The 27,036-nt window shown below is 42.3% G+C and overlaps 1 protein-coding gene across 1 annotated transcript in view; it reads left to right on the top strand.

Moving 5' to 3' along the window:
- The window catches only part of LAPTM4A (lysosomal protein transmembrane 4 alpha), a 34,359-nt gene extending 8,063 nt beyond the window's left edge, over positions 1–26,296 (top strand). The window contains exons 2-7 of the mRNA XM_069235989.1: positions 2,434–2,554; positions 9,885–9,961; positions 10,057–10,179; positions 23,362–23,457; positions 24,516–24,614; positions 25,641–26,296. Of these exons, the coding sequence (XP_069092090.1) occupies positions 2,434–2,554; positions 9,885–9,961; positions 10,057–10,179; positions 23,362–23,457; positions 24,516–24,614; positions 25,641–25,715 (591 nt within the window). The 3' untranslated portion in view covers positions 25,716–26,296. The remainder of the gene's footprint in view (positions 1–2,433; positions 2,555–9,884; positions 9,962–10,056; positions 10,180–23,361; positions 23,458–24,515; positions 24,615–25,640) is intronic.
- Positions 26,297–27,036: the final 740 nt, after the last annotated feature.

Here is a 27,036-nt window from a genome sequence, read left to right as displayed (position 1 = left end):
GCATCTCTCTTGGATTGGATAAAAACAGTCTGCTTTCTGAAAATATGCATTTCAAGCTATTGCCATACTGAGAAAGGTCAGTGATCTATGAAATGGGAATGCACAGTCCTGTTGCACCACAGTGAGCACTGAACCTCCTGTGTGTACACAGCCACCCTTAATTCATGATTTTCATTTCAGTCACCCGCAGTGTGATGGCTCAACCTTATCATGTAAGTATGAACACATACTATTCCGATGCTGTTAAATAACTTTTAGATACTTTAGTGCTTGTTCTTCTCTAGTTACCTTGTGTGAAAGTGTATGCTCTATGCAGCAGATCTTTTAGTTATTGTGGCAAGCTAATGACTAAAGCTAAAAGCTAGTGCTGTTTTTTATTTTTAATGAAAGGTTACAATAAAGTCAGAGGGCCTGACTTTCCTATTGTGAAAATAATATGATCAAGTCACTAGGCATTTAAGGGCGAAATTGATATATTCAAATCAGCTGAGAGGAATTTTGTTACATAGAATCTCAGTCTACAGTAGTACGCAAGGGTTTTAGTGTTTCCTGCTCTGACGTGGGGGTAGAAGAGTTGCACTTTTGATAAACCTTAGGACACCTACGAGTTTGCTTTCCCAACAGTATTGTTTACATTTCTAATGTTTGTGACTGACAGCTGTCTTGTTGGAAAGCTTATGCTCGATACAATAGATCTATTTTGGTTATGATGACAAACCAGCGATAAAGCGTTCGGGCCTTATCGGTTCACTGATATCCTACTTTTTTTTTTTCTTCTTCCAAAGCCGTAGCTTTGATTCCTTCATAATAAAATCTTATGATAATGGCAGTAGGCTTGATTTTATTTACTGTGAAAAGCATTTGGTAAAGCCAGGAGGTCTTTAATTTTGGATTGTCACCCACTATTGCAGGCTGTTGAATGAAATCTGACCCATTATCAAAGTTTTGGTGTTATTCATGGCCCGTGACAGACCACATGACATAAAATTTTCATTGTGATAATCCCTTGCTGGGCCATTTTGAGAGGGACTGTGTATTGTTTTGCCAACTAATTCTGTACATATCTGTCATTTTATCAGTGTATGCATGATGTTTGATAGCATATGTGCATTTCGGGAGGTCTGTATTTGGTGATGGTGCCAAGCCAGAAGTAAAGGCTATAGGTCTTATTGCTTCATTGGGAAATGTTATATGTTAGATTTCATAGGTTTGGTCTATCATGACAAGTTATGAGCGAGCCAGTATGTCTTGACATGTTTAAAACTGTGCTAAACGCAGTACGCTTTTTATTGGTGGATTGTTATCACACTGTGGTCAAAACTTTCAGAGGTATTGTTACATGGAATCTCACAGATTACCATAGTAGGCAGGAGTTTTGGTGAAATACTCAAAATGTAGATTAAACGTTTGCAGTGTGATTGTTCTGATAAGGCCCTCTTGGGAGGGATTTTATATAGTTTAACTATCTGTAATTTTGTTCATATTTGTAATCTCATTACTGTGTATTTGGTGGTTGCCATATTAGAAAGCTTAAGCTCAATACAGTGCGTTTGAGTTGGTTATGAAGACATACCAGTGATGAAGGCAAGTAATCCCGATTGGGTGACAAGGAAAAGTTACTCCAGATATCCTAATTCTGATCTGTTTTCGTACAAAGGCGATGGGCATCATTTGTTATCCCCAGATTACTTCTATCTATGTCGTTTTGTCACAATGGCATATTTTAACAAGCATTTGCAATGCAACGAGTCTCGCGTTTGCTCACGTTAGAGCTGATAGGTGAAAAGTCGGGTTAGGAGTTTACAACGCTATCGGCAAAAGTGCACTTATGTACGTAAGCCGAAAAAGTGCATTTAACTATGTAAAGCGCTCGACTTCTGCCAAGCGAAATCGCGCTAGTAAATTAGAGAAAAAGTAGTCCACGAGCCGGACAGAAAACAGCGAGCCTCGCATGTTTTCTGTACTTGGTCGATGCGCTTGAGGAGGGCTAGCCACCGGAAGAGGCATGACGTATGCATGGCTTCGACTAATGAAAGCAAGCAGATTTTAATAGGCAAGCCCACTAACCAATGAAAAAACACTGACGTGACATCGACAGGGCTCCGAGCCCTTTTCTAAACCCTAAAGCGTCTCGCTGCGATACACATGCGCGAGCACATGCAACGCAGGCTCGACCCTAAAAAGCAGTGTACCATTATGTTTGCTAGACTCTTTTGGTTGTGGGGATATATAGGGCTCCAAGAACCAGAGGTACCAGAGCCAACAACTGAACTGCATGTGTTTTCATTGTGTACGGAGTATGGATCAATGCATATGGTGAAATATGTAGAGTGAAAATGAGTTAGCAAGGTAATCTGTGTATTTCTATAATGGGCACAAGATATGGAGTTTAGGAGCAGTGATATGTTGGTACAAACTTTTCCTTTTTTGCAGGTTGTGAACCTGTTGATGGGCATCTTGCTCACAGTAGAAGTGACACACCCTAATACAGTACCAACAGCTGACATACAGTATGAGGTTATGGGCAACTACTACGCTTCTGAGCGAATGGCTGGTAAGTGAGCGTTTGTTGTTTTTCAATGCCAGAATGATAATGGGTTTGAAAGATAGCACGGCGTATCAGAGATGATTTCTATAATGTTACTGATATCTTGAGTTTTGTTTGTTCTCTTTCGAAGTCACTGTTAATCATGCAAATTGATGTGGTGCATTTGGTGAGTATACTCCACTTGCTATCCACTTTGTGAATTTTTAAGTCAGTCGAGATAATCTTCATTTTCTGGTCGTCCTCCTTTCCACCTGTGTGGATTTATAATTTGCCAATCATTTAAACTGTGTTTGTATTGAGAAGCATCATGGAACTGTAAAGATTTGCAGGGAACAGTTTATCCATGCAGAATGCTTCCAAATTTAAACAACCTTTTATTATACAGGCCTCGAAAAATCATAAAAATGTTACTACACCTGTAGGACGAGTAGCTTGAATAATCTCACATATGAATGCACCTTCAAATATGTGAGTTCAGTATTTCTGCAGGGGAAACAATCCTCTTTAGTTTTATTAAATACACTAAATGTTTGTTCCATGTATAATAAATGTAGCCCACATATAGGGTACAAGTGATATATATGTGTGACTTGCCTCTTAGTTTACTGTGACATCAGGGCAGGAGTGTCTCAGTTTATTAAAAAACTTATGTAGGAAAGTACTCACTCACTTACTCTCACTCTCACTCACTCACTTACTCTCACTCTCACTCACTCACTTACTCTCACTCACTTACTCTCACTCACTCACTTACTCTCACTCACTCACTTACTCTCACTCACTCACTTACTCTCACTCACTCACTTACTCTCACTCACTCACTTACTCTCACTCACTTACTCTCACTCACTTACTCTCACTCACTTACTCTCACTCACTTACTCTCACTCACTTACTCTCACTCACTTACCACACTCTCAAAGAGAGTGAGAGTATGATCCTGCTAACCAGGCCCCCAGAACCAGTGTTCTTTCCCAAAATCTGTACCTTTGATTCCACAATTGGCACACTCATGGCCCACAGTTAAGTCCCTTGTAAAAGGTACCCATGGTACCAAAGGGACGTGTTGCCAGGGAAGGTCCCCAAGGGCTGCAGCATGCATTATACCACCGTGGGAGACCCCCTCACCAAGCACATGCACACAGTGCCTTTGCAGCTGGTGTGTGTTGGTGGGGAATAAAAACACAGTCAACATGGCACCACTCCCAGGGTGGCATGCCCACAAACCACTGCCTGTGGCATAGGTAAGTCACCCCTCAACAGGCCTTACAGCCCTGAGGCAGGGTGCACTATACCACAGGTGAGGGCATAGCTGCATGAGCAGTATGCCCCTACAGTGTCTAAGTCCATTCTTAGACATTGTAAGTGCAGTGTAGCCATATTTAGTATATGGTCTGGGAGGTTGTCATTCCGAACCCCACAGCTCTAAAATGGCTTCACTGAATACTGGGAAGTTTGGTATCCAACATCTCAGCACAATAAACCCCATACTGATGCCAGTGTAGGATTTATTGAAAACAGCACCCAGAGGGCATTTTAGAGATGCCCACTGTATGTTAGCCAACAGCCTGCCACTTCCAGACGAGTTTCTGACCAGATGGTGTGAGAGCCTTTGTGCTCTCTGTGGCAATAAACAAAGCCTGTCCCCCCTACTCCCCTGCAAGAACTGTAACACCTGGTGGTGAGCCTCTGAGGCTCAAGCCTGTTGTTATTGTGCCCTAAGGCACTCCAGCTAGTGGAGTTGCCTGCCCCTCAGAAATACCCCACTTTTGGCAGCAAGTCCGGCGGGAAAATTAGGGAAAACAGGGAGGAGTTACCACCCCAGCTAGGACCACTCCTAAGGTATCCAGAGCTGAGGTGACTCTTCCCCCCCCCTACAGAATCATCCATCTTAAGTTTGGCGGACAGGGCCCAATAGGGTTAGGTTTGTGTCTACCTCCCCAAAGGGAGTGGACACAAGGGTGTAGCCACCATCCGGGACAGTAGCCATTGGCTACTGCCCTTTAACCCCTGTAATGCCCCATAATCCAGGATTTAAGGGCTCCCCTGAATCCAAGTTGTCAGATTTCTGGTGACCTCACAAGAAAGGACTGCTAAGCTGAACCCCCAGCAGAGAAGAAGGAAGATGCAAACTGACTTGGCCCAGCCTTACCGGCCTGTCTCCTGCTTCAGAGAACCTGCAACAAGAAAGCAATGCATTCTGCGGGACCAGCGATCTCTGCCAAGCACCAGGGGACTGCCCTGCATCACACAGGACCAAGAACTCCATGTACAAGTGGCCCTGTCCCGGAAGAAACTACAGCTAATGACTCCAGAACCTCCCCGGATCATTGAGTCCTTACCACTCTGCACCTGACTCCCATTGCCATTGTCCAGGTGGCCCAACCTGCTAGAGAGGATCTCCAGGCGATTCAGAGCAAGTGCCCACCCTGGGTCGACCTCTCCTGCCCCTCACGACAAAGCCTGCAGTGTGAATCCAGAAAAATCCCTGGCCGCTAAAGCTCTGGGCGAAGATATCTGACGTCTAAAGGTACACTGCACCCGCAACCCCCAGATCTTGGAAAACCTGACCACTGGTGCAGCAACGTTCAGCAGGCGCCCCTCCGACTTGTCCAGCCTGTGGTTTTCCCAAGCCGACACCCTGGACCCAGCCTGCAGCATCTAAGTGACCCCAAGATCTCCTTATAAGAAAGCATTGGGAGCCCAACACTCTGTTTGCAACCTGAGCCCATGTTAAACTTGCCTTAGCTTTGACCTCTGCACCTGGCTGGCCCCGTGTTGCTGGTAGTGGGTATTTGGGGTTAACTTGAACCCCAACCTGTGGACTTCCTAACCCTGCCAGAAGCGTCCAGTAGGATCTAAAAATAGCTTGACCTCATAATGGTCGAGTAGATTGATTTTTTTTTTTTTTTTTTTAAGCCCTGTTACATATTACTTTTATTATTAGCATTTAGCTTTTTATTATTATTTTTTTTTGTACAATTTAAAACAAATTTCCATGATGAAGATAGGCAGTACAATTGCTTTTTACAGTCAGGTTGAAAATGAATTGTTCCGTTCCGGTTAAATGAGTATAGGACAAATAGACCAAAACCTTTTGGAACGCCATTTACTCCTGTGATACAGAGCTACTACAATGAACATGGCTATGTGTGTTGTGGTTTGGAAGGAGATTAGAATAATAATTATATGCAGCGAGGCTAAAGAATGCAGTCTTACTCTAAACAGCAAGGTGTGTGTGTTTTTTAAGTGCTCTGTTTATTTCTTAAGCTTGGGTTTGGTGGTTGCGCAGTCATTGGCCTACCCAGCCTGCAACTAAAAGCACCCGCAATGAGGATGCACACCATGCTTCCTAATGCACAACGCATTTTTTGTCACAGAGTGTCACTCAAAGACTGTGAAGGAAATAACATAAGCCTGCAAAGTTTGCAGATTCTGGACAAGCAGTGACATATACCATCTGTATTGCAGTGCTCCTGGCAAGGTTTTTTCGTGTGCCATTTTCCCACTCATCCGCCGTCCATTTCCAGCAGACAAAGTTGTAGTGTACCTATGCCCCACCCTCCCTCTTGTGACTGAGACACTGCAAGTGTGTGAAGAGGCTGTGGGTTTCCTTGCCTTGAAGCTTTCTGCTGCGATTCGTTTAGTTTTTCTGAGCAGTGCACGGATCAGTTGTGTAGCCCCTGATAGTTAAGCCTACAATGAAATAGGCCTCAGCAGGGATTGAGGGATGATAATAGACTTGCTCCTACTTATAGGTAGGACCATTTTGGACAGAACATAGTCTACCATAGTGCAAACTCATACTTTTGTCTGATGGTATCTTGTGAAGGGGAAAGAAAAGGGAGGGGGGGCAGGGGGAGAGAGAAAAAAAAAACACACACACACACCTATGGGCGGTCCTCTCGCATGGCAAACATTTACTTTTTACTCAAAACATATCTGTGCTTGGAGAGCAAAGATAAGCATGACATGGGGACTCCTAGATTGTAGATATCAGTCCCTGCTGAGATCTGCTACCCAACGGTTAAGATCTCTCAAGGCCTGTTATGCGCATCACTAAGTAGCACTCAGCTGCTCTCAGATTTGCAATCTAGGAGTCCCCATGTCATGCTTATCTTTGCTCTCCAAGCACAGATATGTTTTGAGTAAAAAACTAAATGTTTGCCATGCGAGAGGATCACCAGTGAAAGTTAGTACCCCTAAACCCGGTTGGTTCTTTGTGGTTCTTTTGAAGCTTGATCATGAAGAAGACCCACGTAAGACACATACCTTCAGATATATCATGGAACAAAAATAGAGCACAGTGACCGCCCATAGGTGTGTGTTTTTTTTTTTTTTTTTTTTCTTTCTCTCTCCCCTTGCCCCCCCTCCCTTTTCTTTCCCCTTCACAAGATACCATCAGACAAAAGTATGAGTTTGCACTATGGTAGACTTTATGTTCTGTCCAAAATGGCTGCTGCCTCATTTATATGCATATTGAATTGAAGGGAAAAGAGTGGAAGTCGAATGTTTGCCCCTATTGTATGGTAAAATAAAAATTCAAAACTTAAAGATAATGTATGTAATAGATGTGTTACCTCACATATGATTGACTCATAAAAAGTTCCTGATTGTAATCACATTTTTATTTCACTACATAAGGCCAGACCTGAAAATTAACCTTTAAGATGTGCTTTTCTTTTAAAGAAGCATAATTATGTGAAGATAAATCTTGATTTAAGCAAGCAGTGGCAAAGCCAATAGGTCGTGCCTTGATGACCTCTTGGCTTTGCCTCTGCTTTTTTTCTGATGCTGGACCTCATCAGCCAAAAAGGAAAATTATTTTTGTTGTTACTTTGCAGTAACTGCAAGAAAAGCACACTGACTAGTCCACTACTGGTGATTGTCATTCCACTTCTGTGCACATGCGTCACCACACATGATCATGCCAGCAGAATGGGATTGGTGTCACTTGCTTTTTTATTTGTATTTGTCAGACCAATAATGCGGCAGCCACTTAGATGGATTAAAAAAATGAGGGCAAAAGTACATAATAACAGTAAATAATAAAAAATAAAAAAAAATAATAATTATCTCTCAGGGAGAATCTTCCCTTTTCAGTGGTATCTTTGCTTAGTAGATCCCTGCTTGGGAATTGCCACGTGAAGGTTATCACCAAGCAGGAATCCACTCCACTAGACACCAGAGAGGGGTAGAGGCCACTGCAAGATGCATCTCAGTTATATGCTCTGGTTACTTGGGGTCATTGGTGACCCTACAAGCCCTTGCTCTATGTGCCTCAACCAGAAGGGGTCCATTGGACGTAACGGTATATTGCTTTTGAAAATCTGCCACAGTTTGAAGAAGTTACTGATGAAAACGTAGGCACGCTTGGCTGTTTTTATTTCAACTCCATTTCAGGTTTTATTTTTTTTCCTTTTCCACCCAAGTGTTAACTTTCTTTGGGAAAACCTTGAAGGATCTACACAAATGACCTATACTGAATTCAGAATTTTGTCTAATTATTGGAAATGTACAGCTTTCTGGGATCCACTGTTGGTTTCACACCCATTTCTAGCACTAATTGGAAGGAGGTTGAAAGCGCGTAAAATAGGCTGTGCCCCAGTAAAATGCCAAAAATGTGTTTTTTTGTTTTTTGTTTTTTTATTTTATTTATTTATTTCTGATTCACGTCTGCCTGTTCATGAAAGCTGGGAGGATGGTGATTTTAGCACTGCAAACCCTTTGTTGGTGCCGTTTGCAGGGAAAAAACAGATCCTTCCTTGTGCAACCTCTCCTCCTCCCCCCCCCCCCCCCCCCCCAAAGAAAACAAAATGTAGCTGTATTTTGGCTAATTTCGCTGTCCCTTCTAGTGTACCACCTTGCTGAGCTGATGTACCTGTATTGATGCCCTGAATAATGAACCTGGAAGTAAAACTTGATTAAGGACTTAAATGATATCAGATCAGATGAATGCAGTTCTGCCGCATGAACATATGTCAGCTCATGTCATTTGTGGCTTCAGGTGCTGAGGCTCATCATCATAGTTTTCTCCTTTCCTGTCAAATTCCAGATCTCAAAATTTTTTAAAGTGCCAAGACTGGGCAGTAGAGCAGATAAACTGCAGCCGTTTCAGAACTTGGTTGTAAGACTTGCTTTGAAACTAACGAGCATTGATTCTGTATCATTGGTATTGCGTCTCTTCATTGGTTAGTGGTTAAACAAAGCATTCTTTGTCTTGTCTGTTACGCCCTGTTTAGTGCACCACCTTCCTTCTTACTTCAGTGTTTCCCATTTTATAAACCCAAACGTTATATACACTCCTAACTCACTTCAGTTCCTACCCCAAAATTTTAACTATGTGACCCATTGGCGGTGAGCCGCCTTTTGTGTCCGACGCAAAGCACTGTATCACCCTCTGGTTTCACATTCAGATACCTTTGTTCAGTTTTGGTGTTTATGAAAGCTTTTAATGTGGCTTTTTCCCCACTTTAGAATTTTCCCAAGCCCCCCGTACCCCCATTCTGGCGCCATCTCAAACATGTAAATTTTTGTTTCTATGCACTAAGGTAACTTTAGTGTATTATACCAAGCTTAATCAGACCCTATAAACAAATATCAATTCTAGCAGTCCGACTGCAAACTAGTCACGTTTTTGTCAGGTCAGGGAGTAAGTATCTTCCAATCTGAAAGAAGTAAAAGACCTGAAATTTATTTTGTGTTTCCGTGAGAAAGTACATAACACCCATACCCGGCTTTGTGTGTGTGTGTTTCTCCCCCCCCATATGTCGTACCTTGAAGCGTACTTTGCACATCTGAGGAACAAGAGAAAACCAAGGTTCAAAAGTTGGCTCCTGTGATGATTTTCTCCCATAAATTCACAGAAGATTGCCATTTTTCATACTCCTGTCTTTCACATGAACTTTTAAGTGAGAAGATTATCCACCGGTTATCAGTTAGCTTTATAGTAATTTTTCTCGACGTGAGTTGATGACACAAAGGCTATTTTAGAAGGGGCCAAATGTCCAAGGACCCTGTAATGAAGAGTAGCTTAGGAGGGAGCACAAGAATATTAGTCAGGGGAGCCATGCTTATTGCAGTGTAAAACTTCCTCATTTGAACACCTTAACCTTTTTTTCCTTTGCAGTGGAATTCCTATGAAATCCTGTTGCAGTGTGTAAGAATATTCATAATTTAACATTTTTTTGCTCTAAACTACTTTATACCTTTATTTTTTTAGCAGGGCCTCGTGAACTTTTGTTTAATAAAACCGCGGAAATGTGTAAAGTCAATCGATTAAGGAAAGTTAATTTTGTCAAATGTTAAGCTTTTCTTGTTGCTTCTCTTTACACAGAAAATGCTTGTGTTCTCTTTGCCATCTCGCTTCTCATGTTTACAATCAGTGCCATGATGGTGTACGGGTCAATTGCTGTGAGTATATCTTTTACATTCCAGTAACGCCTTTATAAATACATTTCCTAATATTTTTGGGCAAACTAATTGATGTACTTATTCTTTCATAAAAGCATCGAGGTGGTTGGCTGATTCCATTTTTCTGCTATCAACTCTTTGACTTTGCACTCTGCTGCCTGGTAGCCATCAGCTCTCTTACATACTTGCCAAGAATTAAAGACTATTTGGAACAGTTGGTAAGTGACCCTTTTCTACCAGCAGTTTTTATAACCTGTTTTTTTTATGCTTTACAGAAGGTATGTTTGAAGCTTGTTACTTACTAAGCTAGACAGTATTGTATGGAATTACCATAGTTAAACACCTGCAGGTTTCAGCACTTACAGCCCCATGTGCGAACTTTTGGAATTGCGATTTCCTAATTACGATTCCACGCGACTCACAATTCCAAATGTATGAAACTCCATTGAGTTTCTTTTGTGATTCGAAGTGGGTCTCAAATAGACCTACCTCACTAATATTAATGAGGTAGGTCGCAATTTGCGATCCACTGGGAATCACAAACCTCACCGGGATGGTGGCCTGCTGGGGGTCAGCAGATCACCATGTCTGTACTTGCTTTTAAATAAAGCAATTTTTTTTTTCTTTTTTAATGCAGCCCGTTTTCCTTAAAGGAAAATGAGATGCGTTTAAAAAGCAAAAAATTAAACTTTCAGTTTAAGAATAGGCATTGGTCATTGAGACCACTGCCTGCACTTAAACCCATTTTGTGATTTGGTAAATAGACTACCGAATATCAAAATGGTTTTTGGAGACTAGATTATTATTATTATTATTATTTTTTTGCCAATTCTGGGCCCCTAATTAGGTCTGGTGTCAACCAAGACCTATTTTTATTAAAATTCGGTAGGTCTCTCACTGTCTATGTGCGACTGGCTTCACCGTGAGTGGTAGCAGTCTGCTCTTTCATAAGGAGCTTATCGGCACACAAAGTAGTTTTGTTCACTGCCAGGAACTACTGTGGCAATGTGTGTTTTTTGAGACCAGAAAATATTTTAGATTTTTTCCCAATGTTTGTTTCAATGGTGAGGGCCAGGTAGCTCCCACAACAATGAAGATTTTTTTAAAGTCAAGTCAAAACAAGCCACGCACTGACAAAACAAAAGACTTACCATCAGTGTTGGGCCTATTGGTTTTGCCAGTCCCTGTTTATTTTCACACTTCTCCTAATCTTGTTTAAATTGGTTACCCTGGTGTTCCAATGTGAATATTTTTGGGAAATACTTGCATGGATCAACACATTTTACTAACTGATGCTTCAAAGAAATGGTACCTAAAAGTACACAGTAATTTAGCAAAACATTTTTTCCTCTATTTTAATTTTTGTGTGAAATATATATATATATATATATATATATATATATATATATATATATATTTTGAAAGCAAAGAATCATCAGTCTTGCTCTTAAGCTTCTGCAAATATTTGCATCTAATCAGAAAGCATTCTGGGAGCATTATACGTAGCCTCGGATTGTTAAACTTTGCAAACGTATGTTCACATTTTTATTTTTTTAATGGAACCACTGTCAGTAGAGCAGTCCGAGATAAGAACATTTATTTAACACACTTGCCCTAGAGATACATGCTTTGAGTGAACCATAAATACAAGTTCAAACAGCATTAAGATAGGGACACCAATATTACCTGAACTGCAGACAGTTGCCTTTCCCTGTAAACTGGAACCAAAGGGTTTACGCTGCAGGGTGTTGGTCCTACTTGTCCCAAGGACAAAATAAACATGAAAACTTGTTGTCCTAGACCCAAAATAATATGTCCTGGGCATTGGTCTATTGGAGTTCCACACCCCGGTAATACATTTGTCATAAGACCATAGATGTCCATCAAAAAGGATCTTTTTTTTATTTTTATTTTTTTATCCCAGAATAGTTCATCTTCAAGCGCCGAAGACCCTTGTGGGAATACGTAGGTTTGTATGAAAAATTAAGTTTGTTGGTCATCAGACAAGATGGACCTCTGATGTTTAAGGTGTGGCCAAGGGTGTGTTTGTGTATTTACGTTCCAAAATAGAGATTCAAGTAATCTAATACTTGAATTTAATGTGGACTGGTTTCTCTTGATCAGCACCTAAAGCTTAGGTTAAAGATAGTCTGGCCGGGGATATCAGTGCAGTCTAGAGGTGAGCAGCAGACACACCTCTAAAGGTAGTTCCTGGGGAATGTGGCACTGCTACGAGTGTGGCTTGCAGCTTCTCAGGAGCTCTCTAGCGCTTGTCACTGCACATGGTAACCATTGAAGGGGCTCTCAAAAGATCCGATGGGGAAGGCGGTGACTGGTAAATCCTTACATATCCCATATCATCATAGTCATACTTCCTCACTAGGGGGATAGGACCAAGATCCTCTCGGGGTGTTGAGCTGTGAGAAAAGGTCTTTTTTGTCATGGCTAGCCCCCACCTTTTGCCTCGTATTTGAGGTAGTCTGAAAGTTGTTAGTGCCCTGGGCTTCTGCTTACCAGGTTCCCTGGGCCAGATCTCTTTACCTAAAACTTTTGTAATGCATTAGCACAATTGGCAACACCTTTAGCTGCCACTATAAGTCCCTAGTAAATGGTACTTTGGTATCCAGGGCATGGGGTACTAAGGAAGGGACCCTAAGTGCAGCAGCACAGATTGTGCCACCCTCTACAGCCATGCATCCAGAAGCACCCAGCATTGCCATTGCAGGCTGAGTGTTCTGGTGTAATCCCAAAAGACAAACTCTCCATGGCACACAGCCTGTGTACCCTGTCCACTACCCTGCATGTACTATAGGTAAGTCACCCCTCTGGCAGGCCATCCAGTCCTAAGGCAGGGTGCACTATACTGTATGTGTGGGCATAAATGCATGAGCAAATATGTCCCTTCTGTGTCCTTGCCAAACTTGGGACATAGAAGTGAACAAGGCAGCCATTTTAATGCTTGTGCTGGACACTAGTCAGTATGAGTTTCACAGCTACATGATGGCTACCCTGAACCCTGAGTTATGTATCAAACAAATCAGAATAATAAATCTAAACTGTAACCAGTATTGGATCTATTACAAAATGTACCTATGGGTCACCTTGGAGGTTCATTTTTCTCCATCTTGCATGGAAGGAAAATAGCCAATCAGGTGTAGGGACGTGACCTCTGCCCACAGGAAATGGTCACTTAGTGGGTGTAGCCACACATTGGTCACTGCTACGTACCTTCTAAAATGCCCACTAAATACAGTATATAGTGGGCATCTCTAGACCAAGAAATCAGATTCCAAGGACAAAAAGACCAGCAACAAAGAAGACCAAAAACTCAAGAACTGAAGTCCTGCTGCACCAAGAAAGGGTGCCAAACCCAGGCAACTGCACCCAAGTCTCTACAGTCGCCCCTGAGGGGTTGCTTAGACGCTGGACGGACTCTAGAAACCCCCAGAGGACCTCCATACTTCGAAAATCACCAGAGATCTTCCTTCAGAGTGAAGGCATCACTCAACCACAAGGAACCAACAATCCAGTAAGGTCCTCTTCACTGACCGGCTGCTGACCTCCGAACCGGACTCTGCAGCCAGACCAAACTCCACCCAACGAATCGCAAAGACAAACCCTGCAAGAGTGGCAAGTTTGGTGGCACTGCACACTCCAGTGGCCAAACCGTACTCTTACCCTGGGTAGCGGCCACTTCACATTGGACATCAAGAAGGACAGTCCACTCCAGAAGGAGCTGGAGGAAGCTCTAGTTGAGGGACTTCAGAAAACACCAGGACCACCCACCAGAGTGCCCCTGCTGTCATACAAGCGACCCTCAAAGTGACCTACCTCCTGCTTCCAAGGGCACCTTTGCGCACAGCTCCTGGCTTACTGATTCACTCTGCACCCGACCGCCCTGTACCGAAGATCCTGCTGTGCCCTAAGGGTAACCCACCCTATGTGACCTCAACACTCCAAGGGGACCCACTGGACCTACCCCTAAGTCCGCCTGTGCAGCTCCTTTCCAAGTGGTCCCCCACAGTGACCTGGCACTAGCTCCAGCGACTTTTCTGCAGCTGCTCCTGCCGAACCTGGGAGGCGCCCAAACTTCTCCTGCTGGTCCATAGTGCCCACCGACGACTTCGACATACCTGCAAAAGGAGACCATGGTAAACGCACTGCCTGATTTATTTTTTTTTTTTTTCTTTTTTTCTCCAAAGTATTTTCTCCATTGATTCCTATGGTACGTAATTGCTCACAAAAAGACTAATTTTATTAAACTTCAAAAATTCATAACTTTAAAAGTACTTATCTGATTTTGATGACCTTGGTCTTAAATTTTTTATAAAAATCTGAAGTATTTTTGTAAATTGGTCACGAGTTATTCTTTTGAGTTTGTGTCTTGCTTTATTGATATTGTGAGTACAACAAATGCTTTGCACTTCTCTAAGATCAGTCTAACTGCTCGACTAAGCTATCATAAAAATTGGAGCATTAGGTGGTCTAGTTTTTACCTCTGTAAACTGTGTGGTTGCCTGGGCCCCTGTACAGTGTGTATAGCTTTGCACACTACATAAAGGGCCAGCCTCCTACACTAGCCTATGACCATCTCACTTGATAGACTGTCAGATTATCTAAGCAGCGACTCTGGATTTTGAAGTGTGGTCTGCACATATGCAAGTAAGTGAGACAGGCAACGTCAAGACCCATCAACCAATGTAGTCCTTTTGATTTTGGGCGAGTTAAGGGCAATGAAAATCTCCCAGGAAAAGGCACATAAAAGGAACAGCAGCTGTGTCTGAGCCAGACTGCTATGCAACAACTTGCGACTAGAATATTGCAGGTTGAACAGCGGGTCTTGGACTTGGAAGATGCTAGACCTCAGTAAGACTCTCTAACTAGTAAACTACAGGCAGAACTGGTAGAACTTCAGATTAAAATTGATGATGCAGAAAACAGATCCCGCTGCTCCAACTTATCCCTCACGGGGATTCCGGAAGAGCACTGAGACAGATGGTTGGCAGCCTCATTGCGGATGTTATTCACAAGCAAGTATACCATGAGGCTGCCATTCAGAATCTGGACATAACTTTAACACGAGCTCATCAGGTTTCCGCCGTTCAGTCTCCTAATGCAAAATGCCCATGGACAATCCTTGTTAACTTTAGAGACTTCAGATCAAGGAACGCATTTTGGCCAATGCCATTAAAGACCAAACATAGCATGCTTCTGAGAATTTCTTTTACGGTCTTTTCTCGCATGTCTAACTGCAGCACATCGTTGCAAGTAATTCAAGTTCATGATAAGCAGCTTCCAGAATCTTGGTACCCCTGCGAGTATCGTTCAATAGTCTATACTAAAAGGGTAAAATGATTTTTGGCATCTACCAACCCTATTTTGCGACTTTGCAACCTGTTACCAACTTGCAAAATAGAGTTTGTGGCTCTCTATTAGGGAGGAGCATGCCAAGGCCATCCCTTCCTAATAGTGAGTCGCACTGGTATGTAGGAATGTTTGGCGACCAGGAATGTGGTCGCAAAAGATTTGCGATTACCACTAACTTGAAGTTGGTAGTAACCATTCGCAAACGGGAAGGGGTCCCAAGTGACCCTTTCCCATTTGTGAATGTGGGTGCAAAAATTTTTTGAGAGCAGGCACAGGTCCAATGGATCACTGCTTGCTGTTAAAACAGAAAAGAAAACTTAATTTTTCTTTTTGTAATGCATCCTGTTAGAAGTGGGGTCTCTAGTTGGCAGTCAGTTTACACCCTGTGCAAGTATGGACCCCCACTCTAGTCAGAGTAAGGTAGATATACAGCTCAGACAACCCCTGCTCACCCCCTTTAGTAGCTTGGCACAAGTAGTCAGGCTTATCTCGGAGGCAATGTGTAAAGTATTTGTACCAACACACACAGTAACACAGTGAAAACACCACAAAAGGACTCCACACCAGTCAAGAAAAATAGGCAATATTTCTCAAAATTAAACCAGACCAAAACGACAATCCCACATACACAAGCAAAGATATGAAGTTTTTAAAGTAACAAGAGTCTTAATCCATAGAAATCAATTAATGTGTTGTTTATGCATAAAGTACCTGGTATGCATAAAAAAATAAAGCCGCACAGGCGTGCGAGCGTGCGTCGGAAAAGCAAGCGATGCGTTGACTCCTTACTCGCAAGTGATGCTGTGCATCGTTTCTTTCTCCTCTGGGCAATCGATGCTTTGATTTATTTCCTGGCAGGGAAGGGATGTGTCTATTTCCGGACAAGCAGCCTCCGGTCCATGCGGTGTTATTGAATATTTTGACACCCAGGGTTGTTGCGTGGAAAATTCCGACACGCTGGGCGAAGGTTCCACGTTGAGACAGGTGCTGCTTTGCTTCTCCAGCTATGAGGCAGGCGCTGCATTGATTTGATTTTTTTTCAGATGTGCACACAGCGGTGCATGGATTTTCTCTCGCAGATTACCATCTTCCACTTCTAAGGGCCCAGGGACTGGATTTGGCACCACTTAGCAAGTCGGGTCTCTCAGCAGAAGAGCCCAGGGTCTGGCAGATTGTCTTTGTCCCTGAGACTTCAGAACAGGGGGTGCGCTCAATCCAAGCCCTTGGAGAAACTTCGCCAGCAGTATTTCAGAAAACAAATTTCAGTCCTTTCCCTTTTAAGGCAGAAGCGGCAGCAAGCCAGTACAGCAACGCAACAGGCACAGTAGCAGGTCATCCTCAAGCTCCACTTGAGCCAGAAGCAATCTGAAAGTCTGGGGTTTTCAGTCCACTATTTATACTCCTTTCTGCCTTTTGAATTGAAGTAGGCAAATCTCAAAGGAATGTCTTTGTAGTGCAGAGACCCTGCCTCTTCCTTGCCCTGCCCCGCCCCTTCCTTGCCCTGCCCCAGACACACACTAGGGGGTTGGAGACTGTATTATGTGAGGGCAGGCACAGCCCTTTCATGTGCAGGTGTCCCCTCCTCCCTCCCACTCTAGTTCCGGAATATTCATCAGGTTACGCAGGACACACCTCAGCTCCCTTTGTGTTACTCTGGAGTGAATTCACAACCAGCCTAACTGTCAGTCTGACCCAGACATGTATTCAGCAGCAAAGCCGAGGAACAGAATGGGTTAGCAAGGAAATCCCCACGTTCTAAAAGTGGCATTTTCAAACGGACAATCTAAAAAACAGCTTTACCAAAAGATATATTTTTAAATTGAGGTCAGAGACCCCGAACTCCACATCTTCTGCTCCCAATGGGAAACTGCACTTAAAATATATTTAAAGGCAATCCCCATGTTACCCCATCGCAGGGATAGGCTTGCAATAGTGAAACCGAATTTGGTCCTATTCCACTATAAGGACATGTAAAACACAACAGTACATGCCCTACCTTTTAAATACATGGCACCCTTCCCTGGGGGGCTTCCTTGGGCCTAACTTAGGGGTGACGTACATGTAGTAATTAAAAGGAAGGTTTGGGCCTTTCAAGTAAGTACACTTGCCAGGTCGAATTGGCAGTGCAAAACTACACACACACTGCAGTGGCAGGTCTGAGACATGTTTACAGGGCTCATGTGGGTGGCACAAGGAGTGCTGCAGGCCCACTAGTAGCATTTGATTTACAGGCCCGTGGCACCCATAGTGCACTTTACTGGGGACTTGCCAGTAAATCAAGTGTGCCAATCATGGAAAACCAATTGCCAATGTCTTTTAGAAAGGGAGGATATGCACTTAAGCACTTGTTAGCAGTGGTAAAGTGCCCAGATTCCTAAAGCCAACAAAAACTGGTCTGGGGAAAAAAAAAAAGGGGGGAAGGAAGCAAAATGTTTTTGGGTACGACCCCGGATAGATAAGGCCAGGTCCAACACACCCCGTTGTCCTTTAAGGAAAACGGGATGCATTACATAAACAAGCATTTTCAGTGCAACTGGTCTCACGTTTGCTCGAGTTAGAGCTATTACCGTTGTAAACTCCTAACCGGCCTTTTCTTGCCACGCAAATTAAAGAAAAAAAACACCACGCGATCGCGCTATGTAAAATGCAGTGCGATGGCACTGCATGGAAAATAAACAGATGAAGTAGTCCAGAAACCATGCTGAAAACATCGAGCCTTGCGTGTTTTTAGTACTTTACTGGTGCTGTGTAGGTGGGCCGGACAAGGCATGACGTATGCATGCCTTTTCACAAATGAAAGCAAGCAGATTTTAAAAGGCAAGCCCATGAACCAATAAAAGTGACTGACATGACATGGTGTGTGGTTGGAAGCCCAAAGAGAGATTACAGCATGGGACGGAGCGTTTTGCGCTTGCCCATAAAAACTGCTTTATTTAAAAAGCAATCACAGGCATGGTGGTCTGCTGACCCCAGCAGGTTACCACCCATGTGATTGTGACAATTCCCAAATGGGTCGCAAATTGCCACCTGCCTCATGAATATTAATGAGGCAGGTCTCTTGCGACCCATTTGGGAATCGCAAACAGTGTTAAACACACTGTACATAATTGTGTTTGATTTCCTTATAGTGAGTCACAAAACATCGCTATTAGGAAATCGCAAATATCAAGCTACGTACATCTGGCCCAAAGTTCTTTACAAGGGATTGTCACACATTTGCCAGTCGGTGGAGCATGAAAAAGCCTTTTTGGCATTCTTTACAACAGTCATTAGGGGCAGTCGGGGGGATTGGGACTGCAGCCATATACTTTTCTATGCTCAAGATTGCTCAGGTGTTTATTGCCACCTTTATTTTTTTCTATCGTACTCTTTTTATCTTCATGAGATCAAGCTAGATATTTTCACTGACACTCTTAGATGCCTTAAGCAGCCTCCAGGTGCCATGTCAAGGCACCATCTAGTTGTTGGGGCGGTGGAGGGAGGTATAGGAGAGGAAGGGGTTGCACAGGATTGGTGTGGGGAGGGAGTTCCTGGGGGAGTCCCAGACTGCGTGGGCTCCAAGGATGGAGGGAGTGTGGAAGGAGGGCAACAAGATAATGACAATCAGGTTGGCAAATCATATGTAACTCTATCCACGGTTTCCAGAGATTCAGAGACTGGTGGGCTGTTCATATGTTTGTACCAAGTGGGCCAGTTCCAGGCTATTGGGGAAAACGGATATTGCTAGTCTTTGTGTTCTGGGACAGCGGCTAAGACAATTACTCCAGATATTATGATTATTCCGGTAACCAACACCAAATATTTTAGGGTTGCTTCCTGCAATACTAATGGGATCAATGATCGCACCCAACTTAGATCTATTTCATCATGGCTTGAGGCAGCTTGAGTCTGAATCATTTGGCTCCAAGAGACGCACCTCAAAGCTTCCGCTAAGCTCCCAATATTATCTAGATCAGTGGTGCCCAACCTTTTGACTTCTGTGGACCCCCATTTTATCAATACTGGAGCCTGGGGACCCCCACTGAATCACTATTGGAACCCGGGGACCCCCACTGAGTCATTACTGATAGCTGGGACCTAATATGATTAAAATTTTTAAGCAGTCGCGGACCCCCTGAGTAGGCTTCACGGACCCCCAGGGGTCCCCGGCCCACAGGTTGGAACCACTGATCTAGATTTGCTTCTCACTCTTTTTTCGCTTTTGTGAATGCAGCAGTTAGGAGTGGCCATCATGCTGGTGCAAAACTTTCCTGGTGAAGTGATACAGGTTGAGCGAAATCATAAAGTCAGGTTAATTCAGTCACTTTACGGGTCCATTAGCAAACCATACGTTTAGTGACCTTTTACGAGCCCATAGAGGACGAGCTGGCTCCTTTAAAAGAATTCTATACTGTTTATTCTCCTTAAGGGATTAATTTTAATTGAATGCAATTTAAATCGTATTCCGGTTGTAAATCGGGACTGCTCCTGCCAAAATAAGCACCAGAACAAACCAAAGTCAAATTGATGGTTAGAAAAGCTAATTTGCAGCTTAGCTTTGATAGACTTGGCGGGTCAGTCATCCTACAGGAGGAGAAAATGCATGTTTTTCCAAACGTTTTAACTCTGCTTCATATATCGGAGATAAAACCAGTATATTTTCGAATCCTTTCTCTGATAACTCTGTTTCCTTTGTGGATTTTAAGCTGAGCAGTCGTTCGAAAGAGGGGCCACAATGGTCACTTGAGAAGTCTTTATTAACACAAGATAGCTGGGTGATGGCCATGAGGAACGAAGCGACAGCTTCCAACTTTGTTTGGGAAGCCTGTAGGGCCTTTATTTGCAGAGAAGCTATTTCTTATACAGCTTAAGTTAATAAAGCGTGATGTGAAGAGATCTCTTCTGTGCAATGTGATTTGGAGGAAGCCCGTAGAATGGATTCCATCCTTCACACCTTAGATTCTAAAGCTAATTTAGAGCAGCCCAAAAAGCTCAAGCATTTCTTTGCTTCCATAGAAATCATAATTCATGCTTTCAGCAATTGTATAAGGAGAGCGAGCATGCAGGACGCTTTTTGGCTTGGTCGGTCAAAAAGAAACAATCAAGGGGCCATTAAATCAACTTTTGACGCAAACCAGAAGCACATCGTGACAGAGGTGGACCAGATCAGTAAGGTCTGTTTGGACCATTATGTGGAGCCGTATACTTCTACTATCAACCCCTTGCCTAGAGTAATCGCATACTTTTTCTGTCCAGTGGACCTACCCTCATTGAATAGGGAACTACACAAAATGCTATCAACCTCTTGCCCAGTGCCAAGGCGTGCGGTAATAACGGTCTACCTGCCCCCTTTTTATAAACTTAGCATCTCCGGTGGTAAGGTTTCTAGCAAAACTGTTTCATGAAAATCTTGGAAGGATGTGAAATGCCCAGAGTTTACTGCTGCAGTCAATGTAGGTTTCCTCAATGAGGATAAGCCCCCTACAGACCCTGGTCCATATCGTCCCATACGTGTACTGAATTCCAATGAACTTTTGCAAAAATTCTGGCGTAGAGAATTGCACCAGCTGTAGTAGTACAAAGCGATTAAAAATTGATTTCTCCCGGGAAAATCTATGACAATTTAATACAAATTATTATTCAGTCAATTATTATTATTCCACTAATAAGATCGAGCCCACAGTAATTACGCTCAATGCTGAGAGCGCCTTTGATTGTGTGCAGTGGGATGTCCTGATTGCCATTTTACTTCACTTTGGGTTGCCTCCAAAATTAGCCCAGGCTGCTGAGCAACATATCTGTCAAAGCTGAAGCCAACGTCGTGATTAATGCCCAAGCCGTCAGGTTGATTCCCATAAGATGGAGTAGTAGACAAGATTGTCCTTTGTCGCCAGTACTCTTCATTCTACTTGTGGCCTTGGCTGCGGCTCTCAGACAAGATCCTCAGGTTTGGCCTCGGCTTCCAGCAGATCTGAATTTAAAGCTTTTTGTGGAGGACATGAATCTATTTAGCAGGCAATCCTCAAAATATTTGTTACGCTTTCAGTAAAATCCAAACCTTCTTGGATATTGGGGGCTACAGGATCAATAGGAATAAGTCTGAGATCCCCCTATATAACTTTCCCACACACAATTTTGCCTATAGACCTGCAACAGCACTTTTTGGCCACTTGGCCTATATTGTATTTGGGAATCCTTGTTTACCATCAAGTTGACGATCTGTTTAAGATTGTTTGTCACCCTACTGAATAAGGTGCGTTAGTTATTAACCAGCTGGCACAATCTATTACTAACGTCCATAGGGCATGTAGCTCTAATGAAAATGTAAATTTTCTCGTGTTTACTTTTGTTTTTGCAACTGTATTGATTAAAGTTCGACAATCATTCTTTACAGAAATAGACCAAACTATTTTCTACTTTCTGTGGCAAGGTAGAAAGGCTCGTACTAGACTGACAACTTTTCTGCTCAATACGGAAGATGGAGGCTTAGCACGTCCTGACATGCGGAAGTATTGACAAGCAGCTGTCTTGTATTGGTTAAACCGCGCCATGAAAGAACAGCGCTGTGTTCTGTTTTTGCCTGCAATGCATTCTTAATTAATTATATGTCCAGGTTCCCTTTTATTTATTTTTTGTTTATTTTTTTTTATTCCAAGACTGCCCAAACGTTCCTGTTATAAGTTCCCTTACATTCTGATCAGTAAATTTACATGTCTTCAAAAAGAGAACCAGTACCCCCTGCTACATCTCTTGGTGCTTTTAAGGGATTCTGGGCTAGCTGGCCTACCTTTGCAACGAAGTACTATTGAGAAGTGGGAAAAGGCAAGCTTTTGTAGGCTTAGTAATTTTCCCTTAGCAGGGTGTATGAAATCATAGGATCAGGTGATCGCAGAAAATTCAGATGTTTCGCCCACTTTTCTACATTTCTATCTTCAAATTTGCAACTTGATATCCTAGATCAAGTCTATTCCATTCTCCTGTGCTACGTGGTCAGGAAGGGCTCATACAAAACATCAATGCAAGGTCATCTCTTAAGGGCCACTTAGGTAAATTGGTGATATTGTCATCTTATAAACTGGATTAAATGTGCACAACCACCAGGTATCTCTTGTTTCTAAGTAGCCCCATCACCTTTTCCACTGTTCAGCCTCCTTTCGCATCAAAGAAAAGTTTTATGCACACCCTTTAAAATGTGTTGTAGAGTGAGCAGAAAACAAAAAAACTGCACCACGTAGACCATATCTGATTTTCCTGCATAGAATGAGTGCATTTCACGGTCAGGGTAGGGTGGCTAGTCGTTTTAATTTCTCATATTCTTCTTTTGTGATTTTTCTGAAGAGGATACTACAGCTTCCCAGGCAGTGCTAAAAGACGACTTACTTGGTGGTCTTTCATCTGCAGTGCACCACAGCCCACATGTCCATTTGTTCTAAACCAGGCGATCATTATGGAATTATTTTGTTCATAGTGTATCATTGTTTCACCATTGCAATATGGCCAACAGGTTACTTCAATTCATAAGCCAGACCTCTGGTCATTAAAAATAAAAGAAGAATTGATAGAGATGCTCCTATGTTCAGAGGAAGATGCAATCATTTGTGATACAGAAATTCTGACATTCCTTTGTAGGTTTTCCAGCAGTTAACTTCACGAAGGTTTAAAAAACAATCAATAGAAGTAAATACTCAAATTGTAGGTTACGTTCGTAAACTTTTTAAATTATATGGGAAGCAAAAAGTAGTCACTAAAATGTAGTGAAATCGAAAACCGGCGTGTAATAAGTTGCCGGTTTCCATGTAGCATTCAAAGTAATATTTCTGTTATCTTCATGTAAAATAGGCCCGGCCTTCACTATGAAACTTTCAGTGACTCAAGTAATGCTCTTAATTACTGTCTATTGCTAAAGTGCGAGCATTGGCTTTATGTTCACTGCAGCATAAAACGTCCCTCAGGAGAAATTACTAGTGAAATAAATTATTCTAAAATGACACAATTACATTGAATGTTACATTGTTTTTGTTTTCTAAAGTGTTTTTGTTTGTTTTTGTCAATAGCCTGATTTCCCATATAAAGATGACATGCTGTCGCTGGACTCCAGCTGCCTCTTGTTTATTGTCCTGGCGTTTTTTGTTTTCCTAATTATTTTGAAGGTAAGTTATTTTTATTTTTTATGTATTTTTTTTTTCATGCCAAGTTTTCCCCCATCCCCCCCCCCTGTTGTGTAGTACGTTATACACACAGTCCTTGTATCTTAGTACAGAATATACAACTGTTCATAAAAAGGTTTGTGTTGCGTTATTAATGCTTTTTTTGGAATAAGTATGAGCACCACGCTAGGAAAACTAAGAGCAGTATTAATCACCATAAATAGCTAAACTAAGACGTAATAATGCTTTTCATTTCATCTCTCTAAATATATACAGTACAAAAAATGGAAGGCCAGCCAAGTAGTTCGTCTGCAGTTGTAGTCTGGAGGGAAGAGATTAAAACAGTAGCCCAATAGCAATGTTTTAATACTTTTATCTTTTTACAGTAAGATGTTCAAGTGAAATTAGAAAATATATACACATGCGATGGCATGCGTAGCTGCAGATACACATGCTGTGCATATACTTCTGCCATCTAGTGTTGGGCTCTGAGTGTTACAAGTTGTTTTTCTTCGAAGAAGTGTTATTGAGTCACAGGATCGAGTGACTCCTCCTTTGGCTCCATTGAGCATGGGCATCGACTCCATGTTAGATTGTTTTCCCGCAGAGGGTAAGGTTGAAGTGATAGTATAAAGAAAAGAGATGTCCACGCTAATGGAATGTTAAATATATATACATCTACATATGTACAAATGTTGTTAACTTAAACGACTACAGGCTGCCGGGGAGGTGGGAGGGTGCATGTGAATTTGCAGTGTAACATGCCACGAACAGATGTACACTGGATAAGTGACATTTTCCGTTCGATGGCATGTGTAGCTGCAGATACACATGCTGTGCATAGACTACAAAGCAGTTAGTCCTCCAGCTAGGTCAGCCAGATAGCTAAAGGCACACCGGATGGGTACAACTACAGTGCTTTGGTGCCAGGAAACTGCCTGCGACACAGCTCTCAAGCCGCTTCTTGAAATTAATTTAAAATCTTAGCCACTGAAATTCTCTTGTAACTTCGAATTGTGTTAGAATGGCAATGTTCTTAGTTTGGAATATTTATTTTACAGGCCTATTTAATTAACTGTGTGTGGAACTGCTACAAATATATCAACAACCGAAATCTGCCAGAGATAGCGGTCTACCCCGCGTTTGAAACTCCTCCTCAGGTAAACATTATATTGGATGCATTAGATAGTACACATTTAAAGCCTGATTACGAATTTCACTGTTCTAGTAGGGTGGTAAATCAACATGCAAAAAATACCATTAACATGCAGGAATATCGTACCAGTACCGTTCAATGACAGATTTAACCCTGTAGGATTAGGACCTCTCTTGTGAGGCCAGCTTTACCAGTAGTAAAGCCATATGGATTTCCCAATTTTCTGGTGTTTAACACACGCATTCACAAGTGGTAAATGTATGCTGTGAGGTGGGCATGGAGGGAATGGAGTGTGGGAAGTATGAAATGTTATGGTATCTTTACCCCGCTAGAAGAGTAAACCTGTTTTGGCTGTTGCTTTAGCCAAAGCCTCTTAGACTTTATCAGTCCTCAGCCCAGCCACCTGATGCAATCGGGTATGGTGTTCTGGCCCCTGGGGAAGCCAGGCATGTGTACATCTGCCCACTCAAAACACAATAGAGCAGAATTCCGTTCTGGAATTATGCTCCTCCTAAATCATAATCGGAACTGGGTGGTCATTTCACTTCTCACTCAGGAGTTTTGAAGGTTTAAAAGAATCCATAGGTACATGCACCTTTCTAAGTGGATTCAGACTTCTGTCTGGCATGGCACGTTTTTCTTGAGTAAAGTTGGAGTTCTATTTTAGAGCAGTTTTCTCTAATTGAAACCAGTGGCCCTCGGCCATCAGCTTCATGGTCCCTATAGTGTGGGACTTTAATTTATGGAATCTGACACAAGTCATAAAAATAAATAAAGTGCTATACATGTCCATTTTCCTATGTAGCTAAGAGAATACAGTCTACAAACTAGAAACCAAAGAAACGTAATGAGCGCCTTCTACCGCAAGTGATTATGGAGAGAAGGTTCCTTGGTGATAAGCAGACTGAATCACATCTTTAAAGAAGTCATTGTTAATTGTATAGTAGAAATGATCTTTCATTGTTAATTGTGTAGTAGAAATTCTTTCAGCTATGTTCCTACTAAAGACTTGCTTTTTTTTCTCTTTTAGTATATTCTTCCGTCTTATGAAATGGCAGTCAAGATGCCCGAAAAGGACCCCCCCCCTCCTTACATACCTGCCTAAAGCGATTACGCTTTGACGGTGATTGTCTGTTACTTGTGGAGTGGATTTGTTTTTCATTTATCCCGTAAGCTTCTTAGATAATAGGTGTTTAGGGGCAATTCATATTTTTGCATTTATCTTCAACAAAACACTTAGTAGTAGCCCTGGAATAAATATTTTCTCATTTCTTTGTACTTGTGTGTTTTCCAGAGTCTGGAAATTGTATTGCCTTAATTTCTAGCAAAAAATCTTTGTAACTCACAGAATTATAAACTGTCCTGAAGGCAATCTGTTCAACAACAAAAAAATAAATGTTAAAGTGTTTACAGAGAAGATGAACGTTGCAGTTCAGGACTGTGGTACTTTTTTGCACTTTCGTACACCATGACTCTATGGTTCTGTCCAGTTATAAGATTCCTAGAGAAAGGTAAAACATTTTTTACAGGAGAGTAATAAGGGTTTTGCAGAATGCTGTAAATGCAAGAAATGGGCACTTTACAGTATGCCAGATTTTAAGTGTGACAAATGACAATTGCATGTTTCTAATTAAATTGTATCTTTATTTGTGATAAGATTATACTTTCATAAAATCTTTTAAGAAACCTTGTGGTTGTGGATTCCTTTGGAAAATCAGGGTTCAGGTAAACGGGCTCACCAGTATTTCATCACAAGTACAGTGTTTTAGAAGATAGCTTTTGGTTACTTCGGTAGTGGGAGCAGACTACTGCTGCTGCTTTAACAGCCTTGGGTACAGGGTTGCATTGATGTCCATCGCAGGCTGTTTGTCTTGGGCAGATGGCGCTTTATTATGATTTCACCTTTGGTCTTTTGTGAGTGTATATACGCCAAACACCTTCACAAAATACATTGTCTCCAACACTGCCTGCACCTCATCCAGCAAGTTCCTGAGGCTGAAACCCACTGAGACAATGCCTGGTATTTGCCAAAAACGAGGCAAACAATAGTACAAACCTGGCTCAGTAGCATGACCCTTGACCTCTTAGAACCCCAATTTTCATCCACTGCCCTATCGCTTGCATTCATCTTGGAGCACGTTGCCACAAAGACTAAGTCTACATGGTAGCACCTGTTCACTGAAAAAAAGCAAAGCAGTTACTTTCAGAAAGAACCTACAGAACTGCTGCAGGTACTTCTGTTCTTGAATCTGGGTGGTGGAAATGCTATGCTCCATGTCCGCCTAAACTACACATTGGCCTTCCATAAGGACATCCTACATGCTCTAGCATGCCTTCTCTATGGCGCGAAGAAATATAATCACATCAACTCCATCCTCCTGGAACTCCACTTGCCCGTCCGATCTTCAAAACTAGCTGCATCATTT

This window comes from Pleurodeles waltl, chromosome 5 (assembly GCF_031143425.1).
Source record: "Pleurodeles waltl isolate 20211129_DDA chromosome 5, aPleWal1.hap1.20221129, whole genome shotgun sequence".
Lineage (NCBI taxonomy): Eukaryota > Metazoa > Chordata > Amphibia > Caudata > Salamandridae > Pleurodeles > Pleurodeles waltl.
Note: the sequence above shows the minus strand (reverse complement) of the source record. Positions and strands in the feature narration are given on the sequence as shown.